The 22,355-nt window shown below is 39.0% G+C and overlaps 1 protein-coding gene across 1 annotated transcript in view; it reads right to left on the bottom strand.

Annotated features, from left to right (window-relative positions):
* LOC121464659 (zinc finger protein 208-like) overlaps positions 1 to 22,355 on the bottom strand; it is a 241,534-nt gene that overhangs the window by 33,173 nt on the left and 186,006 nt on the right. Inside the window, 2 exon segments of the mRNA XM_041677684.1 lie at positions 4,678 to 4,690; positions 18,879 to 19,650. Coding sequence (XP_041533618.1) covers positions 4,678 to 4,690; positions 18,879 to 19,650 — 785 coding nt within the window.

The raw sequence follows: 22,355 nt of genomic DNA, 5'->3' as shown, positions 1-22,355 counted from the left end.
ACCTAAGAATAATTGGAGTAGAAGAAGGAGAAGAAGTGCAGCCCAACGGTCCAGAAAATATACTTAATAAAATTATAGAAGAAAACTTTCCCAACCTGAAGAAAGATGTACCTATGAAGGTTCAAGAAACATACAGAACACCGAATAGGCTGGATCAAAAAAAAAATCCCCTCGCCATATAATAATCAAAACATGAAGCATATAGAATAAAGAAAGAATATTAAGAGCCGCAAAGGAAAAAGGCCAAGTTACTTATAAAGATAACCTATCAGACTTATACCTGACTTCTCGATGGAAACCATGAAAGCCAGAAGGTCCTGGATATATGTACTGCAAAAAAAGAGACCAAGGATGCAAGCCCAGACTATGATAAACAGCCAAGCTTTCGTTCACTATAAATGGAGAAAACAAAATTTTCCAGGATAAAAACGTAACGTGATGGCTTTGTGGGAGCCCAGCCAGTTTGGATGTTCACCTTCCTAGATATGGACGGAGGTGGGAGGTCCTAGGTCTTACCACAGGGCAGAAAACCCTGACTGCTCTTTGGACTGGAGAGGGAGGGGGAAAGGAGTGGGGGGGAGGGGGAGAAGGCTGGGAGGAGGGGGCGTAGGGGGGGAGGAGGGGGAGGGAAATGGGAGGCTGGGAGGAGGTGGAAACTTGTTTTTTTTTCTCCTTTTCTCAATAAAAAAAGAAAAGAAAAAAAAACAAATTTAAACAATACGTAGCCACAAATCCAGGCTTACAGAAAATAATAGAAGGAAAATCACTAACCAAGGAGTCCAACAATGACCACAATAACTCAGACATCTAGAGACCCTTCACCAGCACAACTCAAAGAAGGGAAACACACAAACCCTACTACTAAAAAAGTGACCGGAGTTAACACCACTGGTCATTAATATCACTTAATGTCAATGGGCTCAACTCACCTATAAAAAGGCACAGGCTAAGAGATTGGATACGAAAACAGGATCCAACATTCTGCTGTTTACAAGAAACACACCTCAACCACAAAGACAGGCACCTACTCAGAGTAAAGGGCTGGGAAAAGGCTTATCAAGCAAATGGACCTAAGAAACAAGCAGGTGTGGCCATACTAATTTCTAACAAAGTTGACTTCAAACTTAAATCAATCAGAAGAGATGGAGAGGGACATTTTATACTCATAACAGGAACAATTCATCAGGATGAAGTCTCAATCCTGAATATCTATGCCCCTAATATAAAAGCACCCACGTACATAAAAGAAACATTACTAAAACTCAAGGCAGCCATCAAACCGCACACACTAATAGTAGGAGACTTCAACACTCCTCTCTCACCAATGGACAGGTCAATCAGACAGAAACCTGACAGAGAAATTAGAGAATTAATGGAGGCAATGAAGCAAATGGACTTAACAGACATCTATAGAACATTCCACCCAAATAGGAAAGAATATACCTTCTTCTCTGCAGCTCATGGAACCTTCTCGAAAATTGACCACATAGTCGGTAGCAAAGCTAACTTACACAGTTACAAAAAAAATATTAGTAACCACCTGTGTCTTATCAGGTCACCATGGATTAAAGTTAGAATTCAACAACAATGCTACCCCCAGAAAGCCTACAAACTCATGGAAACTGAACAGTCAACTACTGAACCATACCTGGATTAAGGAAGAAATAAAGAAAGAAATTAAAGTCTTCCTTGAATTCAATGAAAATAAAGAAACAACATACTCGAACTTATGGGACACTATGAAAGCAGTCCTAAGAGGAAAGTTCATAGCACTAAGTGCCCACTTAAAGAAAACAGAGAAAGTACATATTGGAGACTTAACAGCCCACCTGAAACCTCTAGAAAAAAAAAGAAGCAGACTCACTTAGGAGGAGTAGAAGACTGGAAATAATCAAACTGAGGGCTGAAATCAACAAAATAGAAACACAGAAAACAATCCAAAGAATCAATGAAGCAAAAAGCTGGTTCCTGGAGAAAATCAACAAGACTGATAAACCCCTATCCAAACTAATCAAACGGCAGAGAGAGAATACACAAATTAATAAGATCAGAAATGAAAAGGGAGACATAACCACAGACACAGAGGAAATTCAGAGAATCATTAGATCTTACTACAAAAGCCTGTATACCACAAAACTGGAAAATGTAAAAGAAATGGACACTTTTTTAGATTAATACCATATACCAAAGTTAAACCAGGACCAGGTGAACAATCTAAACAGACCTGTTAGTCGCGAAGAATTAGAAGCTGTTATCAAAAACCTCCCTACCAAAAAAAGCCCAGGACCAGATGGTTTCAATGCTGAATTCTACCAGAACTTCCAAGAAGAGCTAATACCTATACTCCTTAATGTATTCCACAGTTTAGAAACATAAGGGTCATTACCAAATTCCTTTTATGAAGCTACAGTCACTCTGATACCACAACCACACAAAGACTCAACCAGGAAAAGAATTACAGGCCAATCTCACTCATGAACATCGACGCAAAAATACTCAACAAAATACTGGCAAACCGAATCCAAGAACACATCTGAAAAATTATCCATTATGATCAAGTAGTCTTCATCCCAGAGATGCTCGGCTGGTTCAACATACGAAAATCTATCAATGTAATCCAGCATATAAATAAACTGAAAGAAAATAACCATATGATCATCTCATTAGATGCTGAAAAAGCATTCGACAAAATTCAACATCCATTTATGTTAAAAGTCTTGGAGAGATTAGGGATACAAGGGTCATACCTAAATATAATAAAAGCTAGATACGGCAAGCCGACAGCTAACATCAAATTAAACGGAGAGAAACTCAAAGCCATCCCGCTAAACTCAGAAACACGACAAGGCTGTCCACTCTCTCCATACCTATTCAATATAGTGCTTGAAGTTCTAGCAATAGCAATAAGACAACATAAGGGGATCAAGGGGATTCGAATTGGAAAGGAAGAAGTTAAACTTTCGTTATTCACAGATGATATGATAGTGTACTTAAGCGACCCCCAAAACTCCACCAAAGAACTTTTACAGCTGATAAACAGCTTTTGTAATGTGGCAGGATACAAGATCAACTCCAAAAAATCAGTCGCCTTCTTATACACAAAGGATATGGAAGCGGAGAGGGAAATCAGAGAAGCTTCACCTTTCATGATAGCCACAAACAGCATAAAATATCTTGGGGTAACTCTAACCAAGGATGTGAAAGATCTATTTGACAAGAACGATAAGGCATTGAAGAAAGAAATTGAAGAGGATACCGGAAAATGGAAGGATCTCCCTTGCTCGTGGATTGGGATGATCAACATAGTAAAAATGGCAATTCTAACAAAGGCAATTTATAGATTCAATGCAATCCCCATCAAGATCCCATCAAAATTCTTCACAGATCTGGAGAGGACAATAATCAACTTTATATGGAAAAACAAAAAACCCAGGATAGCCAAAACAATCCTATACAATAAAGGATCTTCTGGAGGCATTACCATCCCTGACTTCAAACTCTATTACAGAGCTACAGTAATGAAAACAGTGTGGTATTGGCATAAAAACAGAGAAGTCGACCAATGGTATCCTATAGAAGACCCGGATTTTAACCCACAAACCTATGAACACCTGATTTTCGATAAAGGAGCTAAAAGTATACAATGGAAGAAAGAAAGCATCTTCAACAAATGGTGCTGGCACAACTGGATGTCAACCTGTAGAAGAATGAAAATAGACCCATATCTCTCACCATGCATAAAACTCAAGTCCAAATGGATTAAAGACCTCAATATCAGCCCGAACACACTGAACCTGATAGAAGAGGAAGTGGGAAATACCCTACAACAGATGGGCACAGGAGATTGCTTTCTATGTATATCCCCACCAGCACAGACATTAAGGGCAACACTGAATTAATGGGACCTACTGAAACTGAGAAGCTTCTGTAAAGCAAAGGACACTGTCACTAAGACACAAAGGCAACCTACTGACTGGGAGAAGATCTTCACCAACCCTGCAACAGACAAAGGTCTGATCTCCAAAATATATAGAGAACTCAAGAAACTAGACTTTAAAATGCTAATTAACCCAATTAAAAAATGGGGCACTGAACTGAACAGAGAATTCTCAACAGAAGAAGTTCAAATGGCCAAAAGACACTTAAGGTCATGCTCAACCTCCTTAGCAATCAGTGAAATGCAAATCAAAACAACTTTGAGATATCACCTTACAACTGTCAGAATGGCTAAAGTCAAAAACACCAAGGATAGCCTTTGCTGGAGAGGCTGAGGAGGAAGGGGTACCCTCATCCATTGCTGGTGGGAATTCAATCTTGTGCAACCACTGTGGAAGTCAGTGTTTCGGTTTCTCAGGAAATTCGGGATCAACCTACCCCTGGACCCAGCAATACCACTCTTGGGAATATACCCAAGAGATGCCCTATCATATGACAAAAGCATTTGTTCAACTATATTCATAGCAGTATTATTTGTAATAGCCAGGACCTGGAAACAACCTAGATGCCCTTCAATGGAAGAATGGATGAAGAAAGTATGGAATATATACACATTAGAGTACTACGCTGCAGTAAATAACAATGACTTCTCGAATTTTGCATGCAAATGGATGGAAATAGAAAACACTATCCTGAGTGAAGTATCCCAGACCCAAAAATATGAACATGGGATGTACTCACTCATAATTGGTTTCTAGCCATAAATAAGGGTCACGGAGTCTACAATAGGTGAACCTAAAGAAGCTAAGTAAGAAGGTGAACCCAAGGAAAAACATATAGTTATCTTCTTGGCTAAGGGAAGTAGACCAAATTGCCGGGGAGAAAATTGGGATCTTGGGGGTGGGGTGGGCTGGGGGTAAGGGGAGATGGGGAGAGAAAAGGTAGAAGGGAAGGAGGGGGGACTTGGGGAAACAGGAGAATTGGGATAAAGGAAAGGTGGATAGGGGAGCACGGAACCACAATTTTTAGTTAAGGGAGCCACTTTAGGGTGGGCAAGAGACTTGACCCTAGAGGGGCTCCCAAGTGCCCAAGATGAGGTTCCCAGTTAGTTCCATGGGCAACTGAGGATTGGGAACCTGAAATAACCCTATCCTTGAGCAATACTGACGAATATCTTGCATATCATCATAGAACCTTCATCTCGTGATGGATGGAGATAGAGACAGAGAACCACACAGGAGCACTGGACTGAGCTCCCAAGGTCCCAAGGAGGAGCAGAAGGAGGGAGAACATGAGCAAAGAAGTCGGGACCACGAGGCGTGCCCCCACCCACTGAGACAGTGGAGCTGATCTACTCGGAGCTCACCAAGGCCAGCTGGACTGTGACTGAAAAAGCATGGGATAAAACCCGACTCTCTGAACATGGTGAACAATGAGGGCTGATGAGACACCAAGGACAATGGCAGGGGGTTTTGATCCTACTTAATGTGCTGGCTTTGTGGGAGCCTAGCCAGTTTGGATGTTCACCTTCCTAGATATGGATGGAGGGGGGGGGACCTAGGACTTACCACAGGGCAGGGAACCCGAACTGCTCTGTGGACTGGAGTGGGAGGGGGAGAGGAGTGGGGGGAGGGGTAGAAGGGTGGGAGGAGGGGGAGGGAAATGGGAGGCTGGGAGGAGGTGGAAACTTGTTTTTTGTTTATGTTTTTTTTCTTCTTTTCTCAATAAAAAAATAAAGAAAATAAAGCCATGAAGCAGAATGTAAATCAATAGAAATGATTTAATTAAATTACAATAATTAGTGAGAAACAAGCCTAAGCTATTGACAGAGCTTTCATAACTAATGTCTCCATGCCATTTTTTTGATCCTAAAATAAAATTTCACCTACAATATTGTAAAAAAAATGTAATAAAAAATAAAAACAACGTTGATGATGATCTAATTGGTGGAAACAGATCATGGGGACATACTTGAAGGAATATATGATGTCATTTACACCATCTTGCTCATCCCTCCTCCTGAGTGACCATGGATTATAACCTATAAAATTGTTATAAAATAAATATTACCACCCTGTAAAAATATCATACACAGTGTGTGCTTGATTTCTCAAAGAAGGATCCCCATTGTACTATTTCTTCTATTCCCATGATGATATGTAATTACAATCATTAAAGCATTAACAAATAGAGGCTTTCCTCACATATTGTCAGGGTCCCTCCTATATTTAATTTTCCTTATTCTGACTTTTCCTTTTTCTTTTTTTAAAAATTATTTATTTATTATGTACACAATATTCTGTCTGTGTGTATGCCTGCAGGCCAGAAGAGGGCACCAGACCCCATTACAGATGGTTGTGAGCCACCATGTGGTTGCTGGGAATTGAACTCAGGACCTCTGGAAGAGCAGGCAATGCTCTCAACCTCTGAGCCATCTCTCCAGCACTATTCTGACTTTTCTTGATTAACAATCTGGAGTGAACCACCTCATCTGAACCTTTCAATTGCAGGTACCTCTACATTTCATCTCATCAACTTGCTGCATCTCCTTCTTCTTGATAGGATTATAAGCTAAGCATTCAATGGGATGTCTTTGGATTGGTGATTTCAGGGCTAGAAACCCCTCTCTACACAATGATATCCCCCAAACACAAACAAGATCAGTTCAATACATTCTAGGAAAGTCTGTAAGATGGCATCAGATATAGGTAGGAACCACTATAAGTCTTAAATCCTCTGTTTCCTTCTTACTTTTCTCTAAAATATGTCCATTAAAGTTAGGGGTTTGGGATTTAGCTCAGTCAGAGAGTGCTTGCATAGCAAGCAGAAGACCTTGGGTTTGGTCCTCAGTTCTGGGAAAAAAATTGATCTACCTTTTATTTTCAGAATATCTAGCATGTTACATATTTCTGGACCAGAATCGCTTGCTCCTATATTACAATAACCTGTATCACCATGCTAGAATTCATCCTGTTTTGTCAATCCTTTCTGTATTATCTGCTGTATTTAGGGTTCCTTGCTTCTTTTCTAGAGTTCTATGCACAACTTAGAGACTTTCTTTAGAGAGCATTTGAGGGGCATAAAATGCCAGGGCTGTCTGAATGTCCAGTATTTCTTCCACCTAACCTCACATATCAGTATTAATTAAAAGCAGGACCACTGAGAAACAATTGGATGGAATTAAATGTGAGGGCTATTTCTGGGATAAATGGCCCAGATTAAAGGGGCTACAGATGCTGGAAGAAAAATTCTGAGTTCTTCACCCATAACTAGTTTTCTGAGCTGTATGGGACAAAGGAGTCCAGTGGAAACACTAAAATGTAATAACTGTATATACTCTATCTATCTATCTATCTATCTATCTATCTATCTATCTATCTATCATCTATCATCTATCTACCTACCTACCTATCTCCTATCTATCTTCATCTATCCATCCATCTGTCTGGGTTTTATTCTCCATGTTTTCCCACACAAAATATTGGTAATAATATCTTCTCCAACACTTGCTTAAATGTAACATTCCTTAAATCTCTGACTCCATGACACTAAAAATATTGTGAAAAGGGTCTTGGATAAAAAAGTAAGTTATACTTAAAAGAAAAGAGCAAAATCTAACAACTTTACAAACACATTGTTTTATTCTGTTTCTTTATATGAAAACATAATAAAATATAATGAATTCAATGAATTCAATGAATTGGTATATTCAGTTTTTATTGCTTCTCTGCCATGAAGGTCACAAAAACTTTTTCTCACAAAAAGTAAATTTTGTCCAGAGGTAAAATCTGTAGAGTTTTCTAAATGGAAATGGAAAGATGTGAACAGAGCTAGAATATAGACTTATTATAAATCAGAAGATTTATGGAAGATAAAACAGGATAAATCAGGATCATATGTGAAACTGCAGTATCCATTAAATTTCCTTAGGACACAATTCAGTACACTTGTATATAATTACAATAAAATTGCCTGTTTGGAATAAAAGTGATAGAAGATGCCACTTAGGATCAACCTTTTATACAGGGAAAAAGAAAAATCCATGCAAAAACTTGCCTTTGACTCTTATGATGGCCTGCAAAGAGACTGTCTTAGTCAGGGAGTATTCTGTCTCTCCACTGCTGAAGACTTTCAAAAAAATCAAAGAAACATTCTGCTAAAGCTTTACACATGAGAGTGTAGGCTATGAGAACAGGTGGGATTAATCTGACTGCTGTAGAAGTGGGAATGAAGGTCAAACACTTAAACCTCATTGACAAAAAGGTACATAATTTAATGCAATATTCATGAATCATTTCTGATGGACTGGCTCAAAGGAAGCACCACAATGCTTGGTTATCACACGCAGAGGTCTCATAAATATCATGGACTGGAAGATGATGAATGCTAGGTTTTGCTGAAAAACTATGTATGAGAAAAGCAGTGCTGTATGGCTGAGTCACTGAGCATGATGGAGCTGTGCTTACAGAGGAGGTTAACAATAAAGTTTGCTCCACCAGGGACTTCAGGACTGGTGTGCAGCTTTAGTGTCTTTGCAGAGCTCCATGGTAGACTGCGCTCTTGTGGAACCAACTAACATTTTAAGGAAAGGGTGAAGTATTGTGTAACAATTTTCCCTTTTTCTTTTTTTTATTTTTTTTTTATTGAGAAAAGGAGAAAAAAAAAGTTTCCACCTCCTCCCAGCCTCCCATTTCCCTCCCCCTCCTCCCACCCTTTTCCCCCTCCTCCCACCCTTCTCCCCCTCCCCACATTCCTTTCCCCCTCCCTCTCCAGTCCAAAGAGCAGTCAGGGTTTTCTGCCCTGTGGTAAGTCCTAGGTCCTGCCCCATCCGTCCATATCTAGGAAGGTGAACATCCAAACTGGCTAGGCTCCCACAAAGCCATCACACTACGTAGGATCAAAACCCCGTGCCATTGTCCTTGGTGTCTCATCAGCCCTCATTGTTTGCCATGCTCAGAGAGTCCAGTTTTATCCCATGCTTTTTCAGTCACAGTCCAGCTGGACTTGGTGAGCTCCCAATAGATCAGCTCCACTGTCTCAGTGGGTGGGTGCATCCCTCGTGGTCCCGAATTCTTTGCTCATGTTCTCCCTCCTTCTGCTCCTCCTTGGGACCTTGGGAGCTCAGTCCAGTGCTCCTGTGTGGGTCTCTGTCTCTATCTCCATCCATCACCAGATGAAGGATCTATGATGATATGCAAGATATTCGTCAGTATTGCTCTAGGATAGGGTCATTTCAGGTTCCCTATCCTCAGCTGCCCAAGGAACTAACTGGGGACTTCGGCTTGGGCACCTGGGAGCCCCTCTAGGGTCAGGTCTCTTGCCAACCCTAAAGTGGCTCCCTTAACTAAGAATTGTGGTTCCGTGCTCCCCTGTTCGACCTTCCTTTATCCCAATCCTCCTGTTTCCCCAAGGACCCCCCTCCTTCCCTTCTAACTTTTCTCTCCCCATCTCCCTTTACCCCCATCCCACCCCACCCCTAAGATCCCAGTTTTCTCCCCGGCAATTTTGTCTACTTCCCTTAGCCAAGAGGATAACTATATGTTTTTCCTTGGGTTCACCTTCTTACTTAGCTTCTTTAGATTCACCTATTGTAGACTCCGTGACCCTTATTTATGGCTAGAAACCAATTTTGAGTGAGTACATTCCATGTTCATCTTTTTGGGTCTGGGTTACCTAACTCAGGATAGTGTTTTCTATTTCCATCCATTTGCATGCATAATTCGAGAAGTCATTGTTATTTACTGCAGCGTAGTACTCTAGCGTGTATATATTCCATACTTTCTTCATCCATTTTTCCATTGAAGGGCATCTAGGTTGTTTCCAGGTTCTGGCTATTACAAATAATACTGCTATGAACATAGTTGAACAAATGCTTTTGTCATATGATAGGGCATCTCTTGGGTATATTCCCAAGAGTGGTATTGCTGGGTCCAGGGGTAGGTTGATCCCGAATTTCCTGAGAAACCGAAACACTGACTTCCACAGTGGTTGCACAAGATTGCATTCCCACCAGCAATGGATGAGGGTACCCCTTCCTCCACAGCCTCTCCAGCAAAGGCTATCCTTGGTGTTTTTGACTTTAACCATTCTGACAGGTGTAAGATGATATCTCAAAGTTGTTTTGATTTGCATTTCCCTGATTGCTAAGGAAGTTGAGCATGACCTTAAGTGTCTTTTGGCCATTTGAAATTCTTCTGTTGAGAATTCTCTGTTCAGTTCAGTGCCCCATTTTTTAATTGGGTTAATTAGCATTTTAAAGTCTAGTTTCTCGAGTTCTCTATATATTTTGGAGATCAGACCTTTGTCTGTTGCGGGGTTGGTGAAGATCTTCTCCCAGTCAGTAGGTTGCCTTTGTGTCTTAGTGACAGTGTCCTTTGCTTTACAGAAGCTTCTCAGTTTCAGTAGGTCCCATTTATTCAATGTTGCCCTTAATGTCTGTGCTTCTGTGGTTACACATAGGAAGCGATCTCCTGTGCCCATCTGTTGTAGGGTATTTCCCACTTTCTCTTCTATCAGGTTCAGTGTGTTCGGGCTGATATTGAGGTCTTTAATCCTTTTGGACTTGAGATTTGTGCATGGTGATAGATAAGGGTCTATTTTCATTCTTCTACAGGTTGACATCCAGTTGTGCCAGCACCATTTGTTGAAGATGCTTTCTTTCTTCCATTGTATACTTTTAGCTCCTTTATCAAAAATGAGGTGTTCATAGGTTTGTGGGTTAAAATCCCGGTCTTCTATATGATTCCATTGTCGACTTCTCTGTTTTAATGCCAGTACCATACTGTTTTCATTACTGTAGCTCTGTAATAGAGTTTGAAGTCAGGGATGGTAATGCCTCCAGAAGATCCTTTATTGTATAGGATTATTTTGGCTATCCTGGGTTTTTTGTTTTCCATATAAAGTTGATTATTGTCCTCTCCAGATCTGTGAAGAATTTTGATGGGATCTTGATGGGGATTGCATTGAATCTATAAATTGCCTTTGTTAGAATTGCCATTTTTACTATGTTGATCATCCCAATCCAAGAGCAAGGGAGGTCCATCCATTTTTTGGTATCCTCTTCAGTTTCTTTCTTCAATGCCTTATCGTTCTTGTCAAATAGATCTTTCACATCCTTGGCTAGATTTACCCCATGATATTTTATGCTGTTTGTAGCTATCGTGAATGGTGAAGCTTCTCTTATTTCCCTCTCTGCTTCCATATCCTTTGTGTATAAGAGGGCGACTGATTTTTTGGAGTTTATCTTGTATCCTGCCACATTACTAAAGCTGTTTATCAGCTGTAAAAGTTCTTTGGTGGAGTTTTGGGGGTCGCTTAAGTACACTATCATATCATCTGTGAATAACGAAAGTTTAACTTCTTCCTTTCCAATTCGAATCCCCTTGATCCCCTTATGTTGTCTTATTGCTATTGCTAGAACTTCAAGCACTATATTGAAGAGGTATGGAGAGAGTGGACAGCCTTGTCGTGTTTCTGAGTTTAGCGGGATGGCTTTGAGTTTCTCTCCGTTTAATTTGATGTTAGCTGTCGGCTTGCCGTATCTAGCTTTTATTATATTTAGGTATGACCCTTGTATCCGTAATCTCTCCAAGACTTTTAACATAAAGGGATGTTGAATTTTGTCAAATGCTTTTTCAGCATCTAATGAAATGATCATATGGTTTTTTTCTTTCAGTTTATTTATATGCTGGATTACATTGATAGATTTTCGTATGTTGAACCAGCCCTGCCTCTCAGGATTGAAGCCTTCTTGATCATAATGGATAATTTTTCGGATGTGTTCTTGGATTCGGTATGCCAGTATTTTGTTGAGGATTTTTGCGTCGATGTTCTTGAGTGAGATTGGCCTGTAATTCTCTTTAGTGGCTCAACTTACTAGACCTGGATGGAGGTGGGGTGTTCCTTGGACTTCCCACAGGATAGGGAACCCTGATTGCTTTTCAGGCTGAGGGGGGGGACTTAATTAGGGGAGGGGGAGGGAAATGGGAGGCGGTGTCTGGGAAGAGACAGAAATCTTTAATAAATAAATAAATTAAAAAAAAATAAAAAAAATAAAAAAAAATTCTCTTTAGTGGTTGAGTCTTTGTGTGGTTGTGGTATCAGAGTGACTGTAGCTTCATAAAAGGAATTTGGTAATGACCCTTATGTTTCTATATTATGGAATACATTAAGGAGTATAGGTATTAGGTCTTCTTGGAAGTTCTGGTAGAATTCCGCATTGAAACCATCTGGTCCTGGGCTTTTTTTTGGTAGAGAGGTTTTTGATAACGGCTTCTAATTCTTCGCGACCAACAGGTCTGTTTAGATTGTTCACCTGGTCCTGGTTTAACTTTGGTATATGGTATTAATCTAAAAAAGTGTCCATTTCTTTTACATTTTCCAGTTTTGTGGTATACAGGCTTTTGTAGTAAGATCTAATGATTCTCTGAATTTCCTCTGTGTCTGTGGTTATGTCTCCCTTTTCATTTCTGATCTTATTAATTTGCGTATTCTCTCTCTGCCGTTTGATTAGTTTGGATAGGGGTTTATCAATCTTGTTGATTTTCTCCAGGAACCAGCTTTTTGCTTCATTGATTCTTTGGATTGTTTTCTGTGTTTCTATTTTATTGATTTCAGCCCTCAGTTTGAATATTTCCAGTCTTCTACTCCTCCTAGGTGAGTCTGCTTCTTTTTTTCTAGAGCTTTCAGGTGGGCTGTTAAGTCTCCAATATGTGCTTTCTCTGTTTTCTTTAAGTGGGCACTTAGTGCTATGAACTTTCCTCTTAGCACTGCTCTCATAGTGTCCCATAAGTTCGAGTATGCTGTTTCTTTATTTTCATTGAATTCAAGGAAGACTTTAATTTCTTTCTTTATTTCTTCCTTATTCCAGTTATGGTTCAGTAGTTGACTGTTCAGTTTCCATGAGTTTGTAGGCTTTCTGGGGGTAGCATTGTTGTTGAATTCTAACTTCAATCCATGGTGACCTGATAAGACACAGGTGGTTACTAATATTTTTTTGTAACTGTGCAAGTTAGCTTTGCTACCGACTATGTGGTCAATTTTCAAGAAGGTTCCATGAGCTGCAGAGAAGAAGATATATTCTTTCCTCCTTGGGTGGAATAATCTATAGATGTCTGTTAAGTCTATTTCCTTCATTACCTCCATTAATTCTCTAATTTCTCTGTTAGGTTTCTGTCTGATGGATCTGTCCATTGGTGAGAGAGGTGTGTTGACGTCTCCTACTATTAGTGTGTGCGGTTTGATGGCTGCCTTGAGTTTTAGTAATGTTTCTTTTATGTACGTGGGTGCTTTTATATTAGGGGCATAGATATTCAGGATTGAGACTTCATCCTGATGAATTGTTCCTGTTATGAGTATAAAATGTCCCTCTCCATCTCTTCTGATTGATTTAAGTTTGAAGTCAACTTTGTTAGAAATTAGTATGGCCACACCTGCTTGTTTCTTAGGTCCATTTGCTTGATAAGCCTTTTCCCAGCCCTTTACTCTGAGTAGGTGCCTGTCTTTGTGGTTGAGGTGTGTTTCTTGTAAACAGCAGAATGTTGGATCCTGTTTTCGTATCCAATCTCTTAGCCTGTGCCTTTTTATAGGTGAGTTGAGCCCATTGACATTAAGTGATATTTATGACCAGTGGTTGTTAACTCTGGTCACTTTTTTAGTAGTAGGGTTTGTGTGTTTCCCTTCTTTGAGTTGCGCCAGTGAAGGGTCTCTAGATGACTGAGTTATTGTGGTCATTGTTGGACTCCTTGGTTAGTGATTTTCCTTCTATTATTTTCTGTAAGCCTGGATTTGTGGCTACGTATTGTTTAAATTTGTTTTTATCCTGGAAAATTTTGTTTTCTCCATTTATAGTGAACGAAAGCTTGGCTGGATATAGTAGTCTGGGCTTGCATCCATGATCTCTTAGTTTTTGCAGTACATCTATCCAGGACCTTCTGGCTTTCATGGTTTCCATAGAGAAGTCAGGTGTAAGTCTGATAGGTTTACCTTGATAAATAACTTGGCCTTTTTCCTTTGCGGCTCTTCATATTCTTTCTTTATTCTATATATTTTGTGTTTTGATTTTTATATGGCAAGGGGATGTTTTTTTTTTTGATCCAGCCTATTTGGTGTTCTGTATGCTTCTTGAACCTTCATAGGTACATCTGTCTTCAGGTTGGGAAAGTTTTCTTCTATAATTTTATTAAGTATATTTCCTGGACCGTTGAGCTGCCCTTCTTCTCCTTCTTCTACTCCAATTATTCTTAGGTTTGGTCTTTTTATTGTGTCCCAGATTTCCTGAATGTTTTGTGATGAGAATTTGTTGGTTTTGCTGTTTTCTTTGATCAGTGTGTTTATTTTCTCTATGGTATCTTCAATGTCTGACATTCTCTCTTCTATCTCTTGTAATCTGTTGTTAGTACTTGTCTCTGTAGTTCCTGTTCGTTTACCCAGATTTTCCATCTCCATTCTTCCCTCGGTTTGTGCTTTCTTCATTGCTTCCATTTCATTCTTCAAGTCTTGAACCGCTTCCCTAACCTGTTTGATTGCTTTTTCTTGTTTCTCTTGGTTTTCTTGCGTGTCTTTGAGCAATTTATTCATTTCCTCTACCTTTTTGTTTGTAATCTCTAATTGTTTATGGCAGTTTTTCACCTCCTGTTTAAGGTCCTCTATTATTTTCATATAGTTCACTTTTGAGTCGATTTCTTCTATTTCTTCTGGAGTAGGGTGTACGATTCTTCTTATTTCTGGGTCCCTGAATTCTGGTGGTGTCATGTTGCCTTTCAGGTTGTTGGAGTAATTCTTGCATTGGCGCCTTCCCATCTCTTCCTTCAAATGGAGCCAGGAGAGGCCTGGTGTCTTGGTCCAGTCTTTGCTGTGATTGACTCTCTGGGTATATCTCTTCACTGTAGAAGCAGGAACCATTCCCGTCCAGATGGGATTCCTCAGCAACTAAACAGGGCCACCGGTAGCCCAATGATCCAGGGCCAAAAGGATGAATGGAGCAAGGGGGGGGGGGTATCCAGGTGCGCACAGGAAGCCTGGCGCTGGAGCTGAAGGTGCCCGGGGCTCCCTTACAGGGGACCCTGAGGCCTGCCCGGTAGGCAGGCACTCACCACTCTGGGTGGGTAGCCCTAGTGTAGGAGCTTAAAACTGTTCTTGAGCACTGGTCCTAGCATACAGCAGGGCAGGGTTGGGGAGGGGTGCTGGGGGGGCTGGGTCATGCAAAAGAAAGACAGCCCTGCAGAAGGAGCTGGGGGAGGGGGGTTTGTGCTCTCTTCCGGGACAGTCCGCCCCTGGATAGCACACACTCACCTGTCCTGATGGGATTCCTCAGCAACTAAAAAGGGCCGCTGGTAGCCCAATGATCCAGGGCCAAAAGGATCACAATTTTCCCGTTTTGACATAAATAGTGTCTGTTATTTTTGAGATTATACTTGCATTTTTCCTCTTCCCTTTCATCCTTGCAAACCCTTCCTACACTCTCCCTTGCTCTGTTTCTCATTTATGACCTCTCTTTTCATTCATTGTGGTTACATGCATATAAATATATGCATGCAGCTGTACAGTCCAAAATGTAAACCAATCATTCTTCATAGCGAGAATGTATGCTTTCCACACTCACTGTTTGATATGGGATTTACAACAGGTGTGTTGTTCCCTAAGTAGGAGAATTTCCTTAAGCCTCACAAAGTTCTACGGAAAGAGAAAGGAAGTTCATAAGACTTAGCATTTAAACCATGGCTGGGAAGGCTGGAGCTAAATGATTAGTAAGGACCTTCTGCCCTCAAACTTACTTATGTGGTAAGTACGGAGAACTGAAGAAATAAGAACCTCTGTCTCAGTCAGTTGCAAAAAAGTCATGCAGACATGTTCATGGTTCTAGTTTTCCTGAGTCCCCCATTCTGATACTACAGATATGAGTTATTCATACTCCTGTAAGCAATCCTGTACATATATTCCTGTATTAATCTCAATAAACTCATTAATTTGAGGGAATAGGAATGACAGTCTTCCCTGGGAGACAAAGAAATGGAGAACTGATAAGTAATACAAATGGTCATCTTTGAGCTTTCTTTTTATTTTCTGTACTGAGACAAAAGCTTAGGAGGCTTTTTCTTCCACCAGCAGACTGTCTCCTCCAGCTGTGTGGTTCACGACAGATAGGTTAATGGTCAGTTCTGAACATGGTCACCTGAAGCTGCAGGTGATCACAGTTCTTGTGAGTGAGCAGTGGCTGGGTCATGCCCAAAGACAGCATGTCACAGCAGTCCTCCTCACCCTCATGCACGACATTCAGGACCCACTTCCATGACGTCCCCTGTGTCTAGGGGGAATGGTTGCTCTACAGGTCCCATTTAGGAATGAGCATTCAGGGGCATTCCAACATTATGAAATTATGAGGCTGCGCATTTGCTGCTGTGAACTCCATAAAGAAGAACCTCTGACGAAGGCTGACAGCTGAAGACATCTATCCATCGAAATGGAAATATTTACAAAGACGTTACTCTTGTCACACAAAGTAACAACAGTAGCATCATCTTAAAGGAATATATGCCTCATTTTTCCATGGTCTTTTGACCATGGACACAGGACCAGGTACTGATTCCTACCTAGAGTACAGGCCTCACCAGATCAGCAGGAAGTGAAATATACAGTAACTCTCACATCACCATTGCACCAGTGACTTTCTCATATTCTGTATGCCCCATGTAAATGATATTTTCTTATGCTGAAATAAAAAGTTTTAATTTCATAAGCTCCTATTACTTGATTTTTGGTCTCATGGACTATTGGACAAGAGTCCTATTCAGAATCCCCTTACCTGTGCTTAAAAGTTGGAGGATTTTCTCTACTGTGCCCTTTGGAATTTGTAGGGTATCAGGTCTCATTTTGATATCCATGACACTTTTTGTGCAGTTTGTGTATGGTAGATGATAAAGAACAGAGTTTTATTGTTTGCATGCTGACAACAATTTTTCATAATCAGCATATCTAAGACAGTAACTCAAATGCCAACATACATATGAAATACAAATATGTGTGCAAAGTTACCCGAGTTACTCACAAGTACTTTCTGCTTACCAAGTGGACCACGTTGAGGTACCCAGGCATGTAGTAATATGAGATCAAGCTCTGACCACTCAAGGTAAGTCATGGCAACCACTTGCATTACAATACATTTTCAATAGAACTTATAAGCTGGCTCAAGTCCTCTATTTTTTGTGGTCATTTTCTTGGGTCCCAGACTCATTTCTCACAAAGTGAAATAAAATTTGGAGTGTTCCATAATTCCAGCTTTGAGTGCCTTTTTAGTGATTACATTTTTTGTCAACTCTAAATTTTTCTAAATACTGCAAAGGAAGTGGGAAAAAAGAACACATGTGCTATGGTCACTGTCAAATAAGACATCCCAGGTACTGTGGATGCTATGATGATAGATATGACTGATAATTTACCATAGACATACCAGCTGAATCACTCCTGGATATGCATACTTATCAAAGTGAGTTCACGATGCTGAATCACATATACATGAGTTTGTGTGTAATTATTATCACTGCACTTCATATAACAGATGATTCAGGGAATGAGCTTAGATAACCACCAATATATCTAAATATATGGATAAAGAAAATGTAATATGCATAAATAATGCAAGATAATCAATGAATAAAATTATAGAAAAATTATATATGTCTCAATGAAATTGTTGCAACTATGTTATCATTAAGTCAAAGAAATAGACAACTCTCCAAAATACAAATAACACATGTCTTCTCTCATAAATGGAATCTAGAAAAAATATGAAAAGAGGATGAAAAATTTTGCAGAATTGTGAGGGCAAATATTTTAGATGGGGCGTATAACAGGGACACAACGGGGTGTATACAAACACATTACTTATTTTATATAATTAAAATGTACAGAATAATAAGATTAATTTTGTACTTATGATATCCTATAACCAACTCTACTAATACCACAATCTGTTCTCTTTCAAGTATATGTCCTTTATTCATGCATTGCCATATTGGTGCATAAATTTTTATATACATATGTTCCTAATTACAAGAAGACCAATCCATAAAATGTTATAATTCTATATATTTTCAAGCATGTTATCCATTGCTTACTGGAAAATCAGTTTATGTGTTTCTCTCTGGAGAAGGCCACCTCTCCCACTCCTTGCTTTCCTAAATGACTACAGATCTTTGATGTTGTTGCCTTGTAGCTTTTCCTTGTCCAGTTTTTCATGCCCATTGACATCTTCCATCTACCTCACACTGATTTGTACCACAATTATAAAAGTTTAAGGTAATCCATGTAGTGTGTCATTCTCTGTCCTACCAGCTCTTCCAAGGAAGTGTTCATAGACTATCAGAAAAAAAATGCAATAAAAATTGGGACAAATGTTTCACTGTTTTGTTGCAAAGACACAAGTTAAAAGACTTGAATTTTAAAACAAGCTAATATTTATTTAAGAATCACAAAAATCAAAGAAAAATAATGTTTATATAAAGTATAATCTCATTACATAAGCAACCATATGCCAAGAAATTAAATGTGCATCAAAATCTGAACTAGTTTGACATTGGCTGTTTTTGTCACACATTATCTTAACTTACAGTCAAGAAATGTTATTGTAAAAATAAAAAAAAAAGAAATGTTATTGTTCAATTTACTCCAACTAGAGAAATATTTACCTATTCCTAGTAATTAATTCTTGAATATCATGTTTGCAATGATATATAAATTCTGTTTACAACAAATGTTTGATGACAATAAAGTTCAAATCTGGATACAATGTTTCTAAATTCATAAGAACTGTGTAGCTGTCTAAGCATTGACTAAGATTTAAAAATGAATTGAAGGATGTGAGTCTGTGAAATAAGTTGGCCAATGCATGAAGATCTGTACAATGAATTAATGTGAGGTATACTAAGAAATTTCATGAAATGTACCCATTACATGCATTTTGTGATGCTTTCTAAGACTTGAATTTGTGTGAAAGGACTTGTCACATTCTTTACATTTGTAAGGCTTGTCACCAGTATGGAGTCTGTGATGAGTGTGAAAAGCTGAGGCCTGGGTAAAGGACTTGCCACATTCTTGACATCTGTAAGGTTTCTCACCAGTATGAACTCTTTGATGCTTATAAAGATCTGAGGCCCTGGCAAAAGACTTGCCACATTCTTTACATTTGTAAGGTTTCTCACCAGAATGAATTCTTTGATGAGATAGAAGAGTTGAGATCTGCATAAAGGATTTGCCACATTTTTGACATCTGTAAGGTTTCTCACCAGTATGAATTCTTTGATGAGATAGAAGAGTTGAGATCTGCGTAAAGGATTTGCCACATTTTTGACATCTGTAAGGTTTCTCACCAGTATGAATTCTTTGATGAGATAGAAGAGTTGAGATACAGGCAAAGGATTTCTCACATTCTTGACATCTGTAAGGTTTCTCACCAGTATGAGTTCTGTGATGAGTCTGAAGATTTGAGACCCAGGTAAAGGACTTGCCACATTCTTGACATCTGTAAGGTTTCTCACCAGTATGGATTCTGTAATGTCTTTGAAGATCTGAAATTTGGGTAAAGGACTTGCCACATTCTTGACAACTGTAAGGTTTTTCACCAGTATGGATTCTCTGGTGAGCTTTTAATTTTGCATGACAGATAAATGACTTGCCACAATCTTTACATTTGCATGCCTTCTCTTTGGAATTAATTCTCTTATGTATAGTGGGGCATGCATATCTGTTGAAGCACTTTCCACATTCTATATGATTGTTTTGTCTCTCTTCATTTTGATTGTTTATATAATGCCTCCCTTGTTTCTGGTCATGCTGAAACAAAAAGAAGGTGTGTTACAATCAAAATCATCCTTACAATCATCATGTATGTATTGGCTCTTAGGAAAAACAGACTTCTTCTATGAACTTATATAATGAGGAAAGACATACTGTGATTTGATTTTTGGGGATTTTGTCCCTTTAAGAAGAGGATTCTTGAAACTATTCTTCTAAGAGTTCTTAGAAAAGGCTTTAATAACATCATTAAATGTGTAACGTTTCTCATGTCTGAAAATTCTATATTTTCAGTCTCATTTGATTGAGAAAAACTTCTCGCGTTTTATCTCACGAATAGCTTGTAACAAAATGTAATTTTGTTGAGAAAATTCTAGTGAATGTTTAATAGAATACATGTAAGTCTGTTTTCAGGTTTTTCAATATTCTTTGTTGAAAAAAACGTGTTTTAAAATTTATTTGTATTTTTTTTACTGAATAAAGTGCTTCTACAATTGTATGTGATCTAATGTGAACTCTTTCAAGATAATGTAGAAATTATTGATCTTTATTTTTAGTACAACCCATGATGGCTGATTAGTGGAAATTATTTCAATCATGACATATTCTTTTTTTTTTCTTCACCAAACATCAAAATCATCCCTAAATGGAAGGTTTAAAAGTCCCTACTTACAGCTATTCCTGATACCAACTTCTGGATACAATCTTGTCTATTCTCCTGTGAAAATAAGTCTTGTGTTTGATGAGAATATAAAACTGGAAGAAAGAAAAATATATTATTATCTGAATTAGTATACTTAGGTGAACTTACTGGAATACCTATGTCCCTGGACACTGGCTTAGAGCATTTTAAAGCCTTCTAATGTCAACAGTGTGCTATCTATGTCCTCTTGTGGTTCTATATGAGACCTCTCACTGCTGTTCTATCCCCTTGCAAACTGCTACCTCTGATTCATCATCCTTGATATCTCTCTTCTGTACATTGCCTTCATCTTGGAGTTTGATCACAACAACAGATAAGCAATTAATACAAAGACTATAACCAAAGTACAATAAAATTGCACCCATAAAATTATATTATCTTATTTATCTTATCTTAATCCCTTGAAATGAACAAATTAAATAATATTAAGAATGAAGACACAATACTAATTAATAAAGAAAGAAGAAAAGGCAAAACCAAAAAGAGTTATTACTAACCGGTCCACAGAGAATCATGTATACCATATGGAAGGGATTAATAAAATTTCAGACATCAAGGAAATTCACTAGGACTGATACATTTCCTCTTATTCTTATTCAGAAAATAGATGCCTTCATAAAATATATTCTGACTATGATTTTTCATCCTTCAAATTCCCTGAGTTTATCCCCATCCTTACTCATCTGAATTTATTCACTTTCTGTCACTTCTTACAAAACAAAAGGGATCTAACAAGTAATAATATAATCAGAATAAAAGAAACCAGACAGGTAAGAGAAGAGATGCAGACAAAGAAAAAGCACAGTCAACATATGTAGAGAGAAAGACACACTTTTGCACCCACAAAATTGGATAAAACAAAGCATAGCAAAACTCTAGAAGGTGTAATGTATATAAAGATAACGTAAGGTCATTAATAAAAATAAATAAATTCTTAAACTAAACATTATGGAAGAAAAAGAATGTAAAAATTCCATTGAGTTGCGTTGGTGATATCCTTCAAGTGATGGTTATGGGGAATTCCTGTAAGTGTGACTTTATTTTTGGCTTACATTTTTAATTATTATTTTATTACTTTAAAAAAATACCAATTCAAATTACCACACCCCCTCCTCCTTCCACTCACTTTCCACACCCTCTTACCTCTCCCTCCTCCAATCCTAAGAGAGGAAAATGCACCCTGCCCTGAGGCAAGTCCAAGCCCTCCCTCCTACATCTACTTTGACCAAGGTATACATCCAAAGAGAATAGGATCCTCAAAAGCCAGTACATGCAGTAGAGACAATTCCCAGTGCCACTGCCAGTCCCCGCTCAGTCTGCCCCAACTGTCAACCACCTTCAGAGGGTTTGATCCCATGCTAGTTCACTCCCAGGCCAGCTGGAGTTGGTGAACTCCCATTAGCTCAGGCACACTGTCTCAGTGGGTGAACCACTCATGGTCTTGACCTCCTTGCTCATATTCTCACTCCTTCCACTCTTCAACTGAACCTGGTAGCTCAGTCCAGTGCTCAGATGTGGTTTTCTGCCTCTGTTTCCATCTGTTGTTGGACAAAGGTTCTATGGTGATATTTAAGATAATCATCAGTCTGACTACACTGCAAGGCTAGTTCAAACACCCTCTCCTCTATTGCTTAGGGTCTTAGCTGGGGTCATCCTTGTAGACTCCTGGGCATTTTTCTAGAGCCAGGTTTCTTGCTAAACACATAATGGCTCCCTCAATCAAGATATCTCATTCCTTGCTCTCATAGCTGTCCTTCCTCCATCTTGACTATCCCATTCCCTCAAGTTCTCCTCAACCCTTCCCTTCTCCCTTCTTTCTACTCCCAGTCCCCATGCTCCCAATTTTGTCAGGCGATCTTATCTGTTTCCAATTCACATGTGGGTCTATATATGTTTTTCTTTGGGTTCACCTTATTACTTAGCTTCT

This window comes from Microtus oregoni, unplaced genomic scaffold, assembly GCF_018167655.1.
Source record: "Microtus oregoni isolate MIOR12 unplaced genomic scaffold, Mior012 000029F_ref0000214, whole genome shotgun sequence".
Classification (NCBI taxonomy): Eukaryota; Metazoa; Chordata; class Mammalia; order Rodentia; family Cricetidae; genus Microtus; species Microtus oregoni.
This window is presented reverse-complemented; position numbering and strand designations above follow the sequence as displayed.